The 14,748-nt window shown below is 41.1% G+C and overlaps 1 protein-coding gene across 3 annotated transcripts in view; it reads left to right on the top strand.

Moving 5' to 3' along the window:
* Nucleotides 1-14,748, top strand: part of VWA3B (von Willebrand factor A domain containing 3B) — a 199,950-nt gene that overhangs the window by 106,338 nt on the left and 78,864 nt on the right. For all 3 annotated transcript variants that reach the window (XM_036030068.1, XM_036030069.1, XM_036030070.1), the window contains 3 exons: nucleotides 672-803; nucleotides 2,365-2,463; nucleotides 5,614-5,796. In XM_036030068.1, the coding sequence (XP_035885961.1) occupies nucleotides 672-803; nucleotides 2,365-2,463; nucleotides 5,614-5,796 (414 nt within the window). The remainder of the gene's footprint in view (nucleotides 1-671; nucleotides 804-2,364; nucleotides 2,464-5,613; nucleotides 5,797-14,748) is intronic.

Genomic DNA, 14,748 nt, shown 5'->3' with positions numbered 1-14,748 from the left:
AGCATTGATGGTCAGGAGCCTCCTGCCCTCATTCAGCCTGTGCCGCCTCTGAATTGCAGGGCCTGAAGCAGACAGCCCCTGTTTCCTAACTCCAAGTTCCCACACCTGGAAAGGGGCAACACAGTGCTGTCATGAGTCAGTATTATTGATGTATTATCCACAGAAAATAATTGTGGGGAGTGTTGAAAACTAGAAAATACAACTTTTAATTTGGTAATCCTCTACTGGAGAAATATGGGCTGATGGAAGGCAAGTAAATAGTTATATAATGTAATAAGAACCTTACCAAAAAGGTGATGACCAAAATGTAACACTGTTCTGGATTTCTTTTTCTTAAGCATATTGCATTTAGTGTGCATATGTGATATATCATTAATTAGTATTAGAAATAACATTTAATGTCACATTATATATATTGGTATTAACTTATGTATGTCATACATAATATATATTCATGCATATATACATTTGTAAAGTTTCAGTATTCAAACTATGTATAAATTTTACTTAAATGTCTTTTGTACTAGAAAAAATTTTCCCTATTGAATGTAAGTTTTAGCTTCTAGAAGAGAAAATAGATATTATAGTAATTACAATTTATCAAAATGATCTTCCTAATATTTTCTTACATTTGAGTGGTTTGATGGTTAAATAATAATTGTCTCTTACAGGAACAGCTGAAATTTAAAAGGAAATTCAATTTTGTGCAGTTTGCCACTCAAGCAGTTGCTTGGCAGGAAAAACTTGTTGAAATCAATGAAGACAATTTGAAAGGGGCTCAGTCCTGGGTTAGAGACATGAAGGTAAGATGGAGTCTGGGCTGGGAGAGGTGGCCGGACTTGACCACCTGCTGAGGTCATCCTGGAGAGAAACCCTTGAGGAAGGGTTTGTAGCTTTGAGCTGCAAAGATGGCAGTGGCTTCACATAGACACTCATTTGGTTTATAAAGATTGTGTTAACCAACTGATTTTCAATGGTGTGCACAGGATTTTTAAAACGTGCAGTACCTGGCTATTTAGCCAGGGGCACTGACCTCTTTTCCCTTAGGTTGTCAAATTAAAAAATGACCGCAGCCAATACAACAATAGCCGTCTGGTGTGAATGAATCAAATTTATACCTATTTTTTGTCAAATTGGCAAAATATATCTCTTGGTGTGCTGCAGAATTTTAGTAATTAGTTTGTGTGTGCCATGAGAGGAAAAAGGTTGAACATTGCTGTATTAACCCAATTTCTTTAGTCAGTATCTCCAGTAGGGCTGTGGGCCTCTCAGCAGTTCTGAGCCCAGCACCTAGGCCTGTTCTTCCCGTCCCTTCCTCTTTCCTTCCTCCAGCTGTCCTGGGTTTTCACCTGTGCCCTAAGGGTGACATGTTTCTGCCCTTCTCTCCACCTCCCCATCACACACAGTTTAAGGCTTTTGTTTTATAGGGGAGATACAGGCGAGGGGGTCTCTGGAGATTCAGGTTCCACTGTCCCTCTTCCCCAGTCCTGCCCCACGAAGGAGACTTTCCTGGGACTCTCCCAGTCTTTTCTGTGAGCACTCTGGGGCTTGTGATGAAAAAGCCTCCAAGAGAGCATGGATTCCCCCTGCAGCCATGACATCCAGGCCTTTACCCGGTAGCCAGTATACACCAGGGCAGCCTCTGACAGTTCACCAACCATCCCAAGGAAACTGTCTGCATCCTGTTCCAGAAGGCCAGTGCATGGCATCTCGCCTGACTCTGCCGGTGCCCGTCTCCCACCACGTTTGGAGCCGGTTGGCTGCCCTGTGACCTGAGTACTCCAAAGGGTGTAACAGCAGTTCCCTGCTTGCTGTTTGTCTCGCTGTTCTTTCATTATGAGTTTTGGAGTGACACTCTTGCCAGTGCTCCACGTTCCTGGGCAGAAACTGTGGGAGTTTTTAAATTTACAATTTCTTTGTTGTACCTCCAGGTTGCTAATGATACCACATTTGTGTTTGCCAAATCTTGGGTGTTGTGAATCAATCCTTGTTTGAAACAAACATGATCCCTGCCAGAGTGTAGTCAGGCTGCGTGTTGAACCTGTGTTGACAGCTAAATGAATGGTAACTGGCTTAGTTCCTCCCGTAGAAACACAGAAAGGTAGAATTGCATTAAGAGCTCTGTCATCAGGACAGATGTGCACAGCCCTGCAGCCCAGCAGTCTTGGGACCGGCAGGAGGCAGGCCTTGTGTCATACCCAGCGGGTTGGCTTCTTGGAATTCTGGGCTTAAATTATTATCTCAATATAGTTTTTAATGTAGCTTTTATTTCACAGGTACTTTTCTTTCTTTTTTGGAAGCAGTAAACATTTGTTTGAGATCTTTCTTGAGATTCAAGTGTGTGCTTGGTATTCTTTTCTATAGACTGGGAGTTCCACAAACACTCTGAGTGCCCTGCAAATTGCTTTTGCTGATAAGGAAACACAAGCAATCTACCTTTTGACAGATGGGAGACCTGATCAGGTACTTATCAAAGTTGGGGACAAAGAGGGACTCACCAATACCCTGCAAGTCAATGTCAGGAATGGGTTTGGGGACTTTTTGAACTGTCATTTGATAGCTGTTAAAAGATATTTCCTTGGCTGAGGCTTGCAGAACTGAGGTGAGAAAATATATACAGAGGAATTCCTTTGTCTACTGAAACACAGAGGGACAACTCGTATGACCCTGAGTGTTGTCTGGCTGGTGTGCCACATGCCTTTAGGACCGGAGAACGCTCCGGAGAACCTCCTCCCATGCGAGGAGGCCTCCACCTGCCACTGAAGACTGGTTTATATTTTATTATAAACTAAGAGAAGATTCTTGTTGATTTTTTTCCTTTGGGAACACTGAATCCAAACATGTCACTGCATAATGGCCTTGATTGTATGCTTAATTTCAACTTAGTGATCATATAAACAAAAGCATGCCTTTCTAGTTGAATGTTCTTTGTTTTGTTTAGCCTGACTGAAACATTTTTGAAAGTTTTAGCAGAGTCTGTTCATCTTTGTTTGAGCTTTATGAATGACAGACTAATGCTCTGGGTGTTAAAGAAATATACAGATTTACAGGCCAGTACAGTGTAAATTAACCACTAAAGTGAATTAGTACCAACTTGCTTCCTTCATTGGTAGGTGTTTGCATATGAAGACAGCTGGACAAATAGTATAAAATATCATGTGTCCTATGGTCCAGGGATTAAACAGTACAGCAACGGGATTTACTACAGCATTAGATGTATTGTGGCAGAGAAATTGTATGTAAAGTAAAATTTTATTTGGAATGGTTTTCCCATCAACTTCACTATACTTTCTCTTCAGAAGCAATGTATTGTACCCTGTTTATGTTCTATGTGTAGTGTCAAGGTTTTAGGCTGCAAAGATGAGTAATATCTCTGCCTGCAGGAAGCTGACACTTTAGGGAGCATGCTAGGCATGTACAGTTAACTCAGACATGATATGGGGAGTGGGCTTGCTTGTGCTATGAGATGTCTGGGAGTATATAGTGATGAATTTTGCTGTACAAGATGGAGAGACAACCACGCAAGTTTCCGCCAAGGAGGGGACATTTCCAGCTATGTCTGGAATAAGGAGAAGGAGTTTTATAAGAGATGACTGGTATTCTGGGTTGCAGGAACAGAGGGGCTGTTCAGAGAAACAATGTGAGAATAAGGGCAATGATGGAAGAGTGTCAGGGCAGAGTCTCCAAAGTTAGGTTGGGGAAGATTGCAAAGGTCCTTGAATGCCACATGGAAAGGATGATTTTAGCACAGGCTGGGGGGCAGGGGGTGGGGATCTTGCACTCAGAGGAGCATATGGTTCTTTCCATCTGTATTTTAGAAATATGCCTGCTTCGCACCAGGGAAACACTAGATCTTGATATACTGGTATGGGCCCAGCTTGGGTAGGAGCAGCAGAAAGGGGGAGAAGGGGATTCCCTTCAGAAATGAGATCATAGAAATAGCCTCAAAGGACTCAATGACTAATTTGGGAAAGGTTTGGGGGGCAGAGGAAGGAGAAGAGGGAGCAAAGGAGAAAAAGGTCAAGATGACTGATTTATGATCATGTTATTAACTGATTAGAATTTAAAAAGGAGCAGGTTTGGGGGTTGCTGAGAGATGAAGCTAAGTGGGAGAACTCGTAGTCTGTGGATGTCCAGAAGCTCTGAGAAATAGGGGCCAGATATGTTTATTTGAAAGTCATCTGGATAAGAAGTCCTTTTATTTTTAGTAAACTTTCACTAATTGTATTGCAATTTAGAAAATATAGGTAAGCATAAGCATAAGAAAGAAGAAAAATTAAATAATTCATAATTCAGCTTTGCATCCTGCATTTTTCTAATATGTGGAGTTTTTTCAAATCATGAGTTCTTTAGAAATAACATTCTCAATGAACCATATTCCATTATACAGATTTAATAAACATTAATTATGTTTACTTAATTTTTGAATAGTAATACATTTACGTGGTACAAATTACAAAGGAACAAAAGGATATATAGAGACAATTCTCCTTTCCACCCCCTGTTCACCAGTTAAGAGGCAATATGTATTACCAGTTTCCTGTATCTCCTTCCAGAGATAGTTTGTTTGCAAGCATGTAAGTACTTATACATGTTTCCTTTAAAAATATGCAAATGATACCATGTTCAACACACAATGCTGACCTTTATTAAAAAAACAATTTACCTTAGAGATTGCTTATTATCTTTCAGAGAGAGCTTCCTCATTTATTTTACAGCTGTCTACCATCCTATCACAAGGCTATTGAGCTATATCCCCTGAAGACAGACATTTAAGTTGTTTTCAATCTTTATACACAATGTTGCAAAAGTAACTGCATATATATCACTTTGTACATGTATGAGTATATCTGTAGTGCAATTTCTGAAAGGTGGACTCAGTCAAAATGGTATATGTTTTCATAGATACTGCCAAATCACACCCCACCCCCCAACTAAGAAGATACACCAAGTAATATTCCTGCTAGCAAGGTATTGAGAAGGCACAGATTTTCCAAAACTATATCACAAGACAGTTGTGAGGATTAACATTGTGCCTCAACAGAGTGCCCAGCTCACAGAAGGACCCTTAATGTCTCTTTGTTTGCTCTCTGTGGGAGACACATTGTCCATGTCTTGTCTGACGCTGGAAAATACTCTTTTGGTGGAGACCTTTAGGAGGTGAGGGGGTGGACCCTCACATAAAGGTCCAGTGACCACACCCAGTAGCATCCTGATTGTCGGGATGTTCTATTCATGGCTTCTTACTGCAATACTTTAGGGAGGCCTAATGCATAACCCATGACCTTGAGAGCATGGCTTCTAAGTTTAGGTGTACCTGAAGCTGAGTGACTTGGTTAGCCAAATCTTTCTCCAGATTCTTCTTCCCACCCTCACAGGGCAAGGGCCATGTCATGGGTCTCTGTACTCTGTCAATGTTTGCTTCCCTTACTGGACTGAACTGACATCTTTCCAAGATGCTACTCACTGCTATATACTGTAGGGCATTACTAGTTGAGGTTTCACTCTCCAGAGCAAATACTAAGGGATTTAACATTTTATTTTTTGCTTTCTCCTTTTCTCTCTTTCCATGTCCTCTCGACCCCAACCCCACCTCAAAACTTATCGTTTTAGCCACCCAAAATGGTTATAGACCAAGTCAAAGTGTTTCAGAAAATTCCTATTTATACCATCTCCTTCAATTACAATGACAAGATTGCAAATGACTTTTTGAAAGAACTTGCTTCTTTGACTGGAGGAGAGTTCCATTCTTACAGATTTGGCTTCAAGGATCCCTGTCCTTCAGAGGCTGTTCAGGTAAGAACTTGATGAGCTGAGAAGAGTTTTCACTCAATTGAACATTGCAGTCTGGAGGCCCATGGACAATGCCTTAATTGGGAAAACAGCAACCATAGATACAATTAAGCTGAGCAAATGAATCACTTAATAATAGGAGTACCAGTGTTTCTCAAGGACCATCTGAGCTAAAGACACTTGTTAAAATGCAGATTCCTGGGTCCTACTTCAGAGTCACTAAATCAAGCTCTAGGCATAGAGGCCCAGGAATCTTAACATATTTGGTGTTCTTCTAAGCTTTTTTCTTGTGGAAAGTTTCAAACTTACAAAAGTAGAACACTATATGGACCTCCATGATGTGTGGGTCACCAGCCAGCAGTGATCACAGAATGCTGCGGATGGCTGGTCGAAACATGAGAAAAACATGCACAGAGGCATACCAGTTTCTGTGGAGAAGTAGGGATGGAACGGCCACCCCCTCTAGTGGGGAGTGTGCCAATTTACCATCCAAATTGGCTTTTATTGGGTTCGTTTTGCATAAGAATTCAGGTAAAGCACATTACTCATTGCACGGAAGTAAGGATCAAACGATAGGTAACAAGGAACTCTGAGGGTCTATTTTGAGTCAGGGTCAAAGAGCTGTAAGACTTTAAGGAACAAACTAACTTCCTCCTTGGACCCTTCTCATTCAACTGAGAGCATTCTAAATGAAGAAGGTTTCACAGGAATTTACATGTTCTTTCTTAGGCCTGATCACCCAGGGAATCCACCCTTTCCAGCACAGGGCGGCACCACCCTATCATTGTTTCAGGCTTAGGTGGAGCAAGGGAAGTAAGGCAGCCAAAAGATTAAGAGATTTTCTTGCAGAGCAGGAGGACTCAGGCTTTGTCAAAGCCAAAGGGCGAGAGTCCATCACCTCCTTTTGCCATAGCCCCCAAAGTCCTTCTTTTGGGGGCCTCTCACGTGATCATGCCTGTCTTAAGTTGTTTCCCCCTTGGAGAATCTTACCCGTCATTGGCTAACCGACCAAGCATTGGGGTCCAGGCAGGGTGAGGTATGAAGGAGGTATCTCCTGTCAGGGAGATAAGCTTGTTTCCTTGCTGGCTTACAGTTCCAAGGGCATTCCCTTAGCCTTAGCCTAGGCGGGGGTTACAGCTTCTGATACCAGGCAGGTCAGTTCCCAACACCTCCATGTACCCATCAGCCACATTTAACAATTATCAACATTTTACCAAATTTCAGGAATCTGTGTTTTTAACAAGCAGCCCTGGGGATGCATATGTGAAATCTGTTAACCACTGCTGTTTGTAGGCATTTGTGGGAAACTTTCAAAAAAATTCAGATGCTAGGTAGTTGTCTTCTAACTTCTTTGACTAAGTAACCATGTAACCAGCTGATAAAACAATTCATTCTAATGTGCTAATGGGAGGAAGTAAAGTTCTATTTCCTAATCATCCAATCTTGGCCTAAGGATATACATTTTAAGAATACCCTTCTAGAGACTGTGTTTCTCAACTTGTTGTCTGTCTTGGAGAGTGACTTTAAAACCAGGTCAAACAAGAGTACTAATTAGTGCTTGCATGTAAGGAAACTATACGTGAGTCTGGGGAATGAATCATCCAAAAGGAATGACTGGAGGCAGTAGAACTCGGAAATCACACAGAGTTGGAAATAGTGACTACTCCCATAAACTAGACTAGAAAAGCTTATAATCCTCTGGTCCTTGGGTAGATAAACAAAAGGGTGTTGCATCAGTGTTGGGAGCAACCTAACACTGCTCCAGTTTTGCCTAGAAAATCTTACACACAAGAACTAAAAGGATCAAATTTCCTCCAAGGAACTTAACTGCATTCATGAACAAACTTCAAGAGCTCACCTAGTTATAGGAAAGCAAAAATACCCACCACCCAACAAAGTAAAACTGAAAGATTTTTGGCATCCAATCAAGTAGTACCAGGTATGCAAAGAAGCAGGAAAATACAGGTCCATAGTGTGGAGAAAATGTAAACAGAAAAATAAAAACATACCCATAACTGACTCAGATGTTAGTATCAGTGCATTAAAAGTTATTATAGTTGTATTTGTTCTGCTCACAAAGTTAGGGAGAGACAAGGAAGATACATGTAAGACACAAATCAAACTTATAAAGATGAACCACAATGTATGAGATGAAAAATACATGCAATGGGATAAACAGCAGATCATACATTGCAGAACCAAGATTAGTGAACTATAAGGTAGCAATAGAAACTATCCAAAATGTAACACAGAGAAAAAAAGAATGAAAATAAACACAAAGAAAAACAGGCATCCATGAGCTGAGGAAAAATTCAACTAGCCTAATAAATGTGCAATTGAAGAAATAGTGGCTAGAGATTTTCCAAGTTAGATTAAAAATATAAACCCACAGATTCAAGAAACATAAAGAAAAGTATATCAAGTCACATCAGAATCAAACTTCTCAGAAACACTGACAAAGAAAAAAACTTAAAAAAATTAGAGAGAAAGAAAGCACATGTACAGAGGAAGGATGTTCATAGGATGTATATAAGGATGACAGCAGTTTTCTTATCATAAACAATGCAAGTAAAAATACAGTGGAGTAACATTTTTTTCATTTTAATTGCTGTTCAAGTAGTTTTCTGCCTTTTACTCCCATACCAGCTGCCCCCCGTCCTCCCCACCTCCCTCCTATTTCCACCCCTCTTGTTTTTGTCCATGTGTCCTTTATACTTGTTCCTGTAAACCCTTCCCCTTTTCCCCTGAAATTCCCTCCCCTCTCCCCTCTGGTCACTGTCAGCCTGTTCTCTGTTTAAGTGTCTTTGGTTATATTTTGCTGTTTGTTTGTTTTGTTGATTAGGTTCCTGTTAAAGGTGAGATCATATGGTATTTGTCTTTCACCACTTGGCTTATTTTGCTTAGCATAATGCTTTCCAGTTCCATCCATGCTGTTGCAAAGGGTAGGAGCTCCTTATTTCTTTCTGCTGTATAGAATTCCATTGTGTAAATGTACCATAGTTTTTTGAGCCATTCACTCACTGATGGGCACCTAGGTTGCTTCCAGCACTTGGATATTGTAAATTGTACTGCTATGAACATTCGGGTGCATAGGTTCTTTTGGATTGGTGTTTCAGGGCTCTTAGGATATAATCCTTGGAGTAACATTTTTAAAGTACTCAAAGAAAAACTCACCATTTTATAACCTATATATTGTGGAGATATCTTTCAAAAGGGAAGGTGAAGTAAAGACTCTTAAAAATATACAAAAACCTAAATAATTCATCACCAATAAACCTTCAGTAAAGAAATGTTAAAGGGGGTGACTTCTGGCAAAGATGGAGGCATACATATATACTAGGTCTCCTCGCAATACCAAAAGAAGGACAACAACAAATTTGAAAAGAAAAAACAACAAGAACTTCCAGAAAATCAAACTATATGGAAGTCCAACAACCAAGGAGTTAAAGAAGAAGCATTCATTCAGACTAGTAGGAGAGGTGGAGACAGACAGCTGTCTTATAGTGGATATACAGCAAGGCAGTGGCTGGCAGACCAGGCAGTCCCACATTTGCATGCAGATAAACCAGAGGGAACAACTGGGGCATGAGACAGACCATGCAACCCAGGGTTACAGCACAGGAATTTATTGAAGGAAATAAAGCCTCAAAACCTCTGGCTGTAAAAACCTGTGGGGGTTCTGGCAGATGGAGAACTCCCAGCCTGACAGGAGAGTTTGTTAGAGAGACCCATAGTGTCCTACAATGCACACAAACCCACCCACCTGGGGAATCAACATCAAAAGGGCCCAATTTGCTTATGGGTAGAAAGGGAAGTGTTGAAAGCCAGCTTTGAGCCAAGCAAGTAGCATTGTTCTCTCTTGGACCCCTCCCCCACATACAACACCACAACCAGGAAAGTGGGTTGCCCTGCCTTGGCAAATGCCTGAGGCTCCACCCCTTACAATATGACAGGTGTGTTGAGACAAAGAAATATGGACCAAATAAAAAAAAAACAGATCAAAACTCCAAAAATAGAACTAAATAATGAAGAGATAGTCAACTTATCAGATGCAAAGTTCAAAACACTGGTAATCAGGGTACTCACAGAAATGGTTGAGTATGGTCACAAAATAGAGGAAAAGTGAAGGCTGTGCAAAGTGAAGTAAAGAAAAATATAAAGAGAACCAACAGTGAAGAAAGGAAACTGGGATTCAAATCAACAATTTGGAGCAGAAGGAAGAAAGAAACATTAGCCAGAACAGAATGAAGAAACAAGAATTCAAAAAAAATGAGGAGAGGCTTGGGAACCTCCAGGACAGCTTTAAATGTTCTAACATCTGAATCATAAGGGTGCCAAAAGGAGAAGAAGAGTGAGAGCAAGAAGTAGAAAACTTATTTGAAATCATAATGAAGGAGAACTTCCCTAATCTGGCAGAGGAAATAGACTTCCAGGAGGTCTAGGAAGCTCAGAGAGTCCCAAAGAAGTTGGACCCAAGGAAGCACACACCAAGACACATCATAATTAAATTACCCAAAATTAAAGATAAGGAGAGAAGCTTAAAAGCAGCAAGAGAAAAAGAGACACTTATAAAGGAATTTTCATAGCTGATTTCTCCAAAGAAACCTTGCAGGCAAGAAGGGCTTGGAAAGAAGTATTCAAAGTCTGAAAGGCAAGGGCCTACATCCAAGATTACTCTATCCAGCAAAGCTATCATTTAGAATGAAAGGGTAGATAAAGTGCTTCCCAGATAAGGTCAAGTTAAAAGAGTTCATCATCACCAAGCCCTTATTATGAGACATGTTAAAGGGATTCATCTAAGAAAAAGAAGATCAAAACTATGAACATTAAAATGATAACAAACTCACAACTATCAATAACTGAACCTAAAAGCAAAATCAAAAACAAATAAGCAAACAACTAGAATAGGAACCAAATCACAGAAATGGAGATTACATGGAGGATTATCAGTGGGGAGGGGGAGGGGGGAAATAGGGGTATGGGAAAAGGTGTAGGGGATAAGAAGCATAAATGGTAGGTACAAAAGAGACAGGGGGAGGTTAGAATAGTATAGGAAATGGAGAAGTGAAATAACTTATATATGTGACCCAAGGACATGAACTAAGTTGGGGTAATGCTGGTGGGAGGTGAGTGCAAGGTGGAGGGGAATAAAGGGGAGAGAAAAATGGGACAACTCTAATTGCATAATCAATGAAATATATTTTAAAAAATTTTAAAAATTAAAAATAAATGTTAAAGGGGAGTTCTGGTCAAGATGGAGGCTTAGGCAGACATATCTCACCTCATTACACAATGATGAGAAGGAACACAACTAACTTAAAAATTAAAACACCCAGAAGTGCCAGAAAATCACCCAGAAAGTGTGGGAAGTCTGACAACGAAAGATTTAAAGAGGCTATATTGATCCAGGTGGTTAGGAAGGTAGAAGACAGGGGAGTTGGGGCAGAGAGGACTTGGTGTGGCAGTGAAGAGGCAGTGGTGAAGAGGTGGCAAGGTGGCCACAGTGGGTGGAACAGGCAGCTCCACATTCACATGTGGTGGGTAAAAACTCAGGAGACCCCTTGTGAAAGAACGAGCCCAGTCCCCAGGCCAGACCACACAGCCCATCCATCACCAAGAAAATAAAACCTCATAACTTCTAGCTGTAAACCTAGTAGGGATTAGAACAGCAGAAGAAACTGCCAGGACATACACAAACCCACCCACCCTGGGAACCACAACCAGGACAGGAGCTGGAGAGGTGCCAGTTTGCATACAGGAAGTGGGTCAAATGACTGGAAATGAAATGAGAGCCAGGCAAGCACCCAAAGTCAGCCAGCAGCAGCATTATCCACCTCTTCAACTCCTCCCCTATACACAGAGCCAAGGTTGCCCCACCCTGGTGAATACCCAAGGCTTTTCTCCATATCATTTAATAGGTGCCCTGAAATGGAATCAAAGTTTCTCTACCTAGTGTACAGACACAGGGAGGCTTCTGAAAACAGGAGACAAAGGAATATGGCCCAAATGAAGGAACAGAATAGAACCCCAGAAAAAGAACTAAGCAATGTGGAGATAGCCAACCAGTCAGACACAGTTCAAAACATTGATGGTCAGAATGCTCAAAGAAATCATTGAATATGGCAAAGCATAGGGAGAAATGAAAACTCTACTAAGGGAAATAAAAATCCACAGGAAACCAACAGTAAAGGGAAGGAAGCTAGGATTCAAATCAATGACTTGGAACACAAGGAAGAAATAAACATTCAACCAGAACAAAATGAAGAAACAAGAATTCAAAAAATGAGAATTTAAGAAGACTCTGGGACATCTCCAAAAGGGCCAGCATCCTAATCATAGGTGTGCAAAAGGAGAAGAGGAAGAACAAGAAACTGAAAACTTATTTGAAAAAAATAATGAAAGAAAACTTCCCTAATTTGGCAAAGGAAATAGACATACAAATCCAGGAAGAACAGAGAGTCCCAAACAAGTTGGATCCAAAGAGGTCCACACCAAGACACATTATAATTAAAATGCCAAAGGTTAAAAATAAAGAGAGAACTTAAAAGCAGCAAAAGAAAGGCAGAGAATTACCTACAAAGGAATTTCCATAAGACTGTCAGCTGATTTCTCAAAAGAAACTTTGCAGGCAAGAAGAGACTAACAAGAAGTATTCAAAGTGATGAAAAGCAAGGACCCACAACCAAGATTCCTCTCTCTAGCAAAGCTATCATTTAGAATGGAAGGACAGATAAAGTGCTTCCCAGACATGGTCAAGTTAAAGGAGTTCATCACCAAGCCCTTATTATATGAAATGTTAAAGGGACTTATTTAGGAAAAAGAAGAAGATCAAAACTATGAACATTAAAATGACAACAAACTCACAACTATCAATTAATTCTAAAAAAACAAACAAACAAAAACAAACTAAGTAAACAACTAGAACAGGAATAGAATCATAGATATGGACATCATTTGGATGGTTATCAGCTGGGAGATGGAAGGGGGAGAATAGGGGGAAATGTATAGGGGATTAAAAGTATAATTGGGTAGACACAAAATAGGAGGATGTTAAGAACAATATAGGAAATGGAGAAATCATAGAACTTTTATGTATGACCCATGGACATGAACTGTTCTTGTCCATGGGGAGATTGCTAGAGGGAAGGGGGGAACCTGGCAGAGTTGGGCAAAAGAGAAAAATTGGGACAACTGTAAAAGCATAATTAATGAAATATACTTAAAAAAGAAATGTTAACAGGAGTAATTTAGACAGAAGGAAAATTATACCAGACAGAAATACAGTTCCACACTAAGGAATGAAATGCAAGTTTTTGTCCTTTTTATTTAAGTCTAATTATAAGATAGATTGCTGAAGGGACTTCCATTTGCAGCAATACCAAAGTAGCCCCTTTACTTCTAGGTTCTCCATCTTATACCATAGAAGTCCTGGGCATGACACAAGTAAGTGTACGAAGACTCTGAAAGGTGGAAAAAAGACAGTGGAATGCCTGGGAACCTCTGAACTCAAGCAATGACATGATAATGAGCCCTCTGGGTTTTTATTGCATCCCATTTATCCCATATAGAATACTACAGAAGCCTCCAATTTAGAATCTCTAACAGGCACAGATAAAAAATGATCCAAGAAAAGCCTATTTCCCCTAGCCAAAGGACTAGGAAAAGGTTTGCCTAAACACAGAAAACTTTTTGGTAATATTTGCCCTACTTTGCCCATACATCAATGGAAAAACTGCCCCCCCCCCCCCCCCCCACTTTCCTCAGGATCAGAGGAGCTGAACAGGAGGCTGATTTTCCACACCACTTTCCTGCTTTATGGAACCAAATGAGGATGTTCTGATCCCCCTGCCATGTGGGATTAGTAGAGTTTACCAGACAGCTAATCTTTCATTCCCCATATGGTGCAAGCAGATGGCAGTGTTCTGATTTATCTGCTGGAGTAGTGCCAGTAGGGCTGAGTGGAAAGCTGATTCTCTAAACCCCACTGGGCAGAAGCAGGTGGTGCTCCAAATCCTGTGCTAGGTTAGTATCAGAGGACTGAGGGGGAAGCTGATCTTGTGGAAGTAAGTAATGCTCTTTATTTCCCACCGTGGTAGTGTCCATGGAGTCCAGTGCTAAGCTTGAAGCCTGGACCCCCACCAGGTAGCACCAAGATTTAACAAGGCAGTATGAGATCAGTCTGGTCTCTACTATGCTTTCCACAGTCTTCATGCCAGTGGGACTCAGCAGGAAGTTAGACTCCACAACACCCAGCATCAATGAAAATGAAAGCAGAAGTGTGAGTTGGGGATATGCAACATTGAAGTTCCCCCTATCCCTGGAGTCAGTGGGGTGGTGTAAAATAAGACTGATACCACTATTGTTCTCCCCCACTGTAGAATTTAGCCTCCACCCCATCCAGCATTAACAAAACTAAAGGAGGCAGTAATATGTGGAGTTAATCAGTACTCTATTTACCTCCTCCCCTTAGGATCTGTGTCTGTTACCAAGCCCAGTCAGTGCGGGTCCCGCTGCTCATTACCATATTGACAAAACTCTAGGGACAGAGTTCAGTGGGAAGGAAAAAGAATCTTTTATTTAACAATCACACAATTTGAAATAATGGCAGGTTTCTGAGTCAAATCCTGTTTCCTTGAAGACACCCAAAGAAAATCTCCCTGCCACCCTCTGCCAGCTCAGTTCAAGGTTATCTTAGGAACCTCTTCTCCAACCCAAAGTACCATCCTTTTAGAAATGTAGGTGGCTCAGCTGGTTTCCAGTTGCTGTCTGGCTTCAGGCATCTTTCATAATCTGTGTGTCCAGACGTCCTACTTGCAGTGCACTGTCCTGTTCCTCTGACCACGCTGCCCTCCAGTGGTCTGCTAAGCCCTGTCCTGCACATTACTGCAGTGAGCCCAAGGCCCTGCCCACACTCGAGGCAGCCTCTCCTTCCCATGTGGGGTTGGCCCTGCCCAC

This window comes from Phyllostomus discolor, chromosome 6 (assembly GCF_004126475.2).
Source record: "Phyllostomus discolor isolate MPI-MPIP mPhyDis1 chromosome 6, mPhyDis1.pri.v3, whole genome shotgun sequence".
In the NCBI taxonomy this organism is placed as follows: Eukaryota; Metazoa; Chordata; class Mammalia; order Chiroptera; family Phyllostomidae; genus Phyllostomus; species Phyllostomus discolor.
Note: the sequence above shows the minus strand (reverse complement) of the source record. Positions and strands in the feature narration are given on the sequence as shown.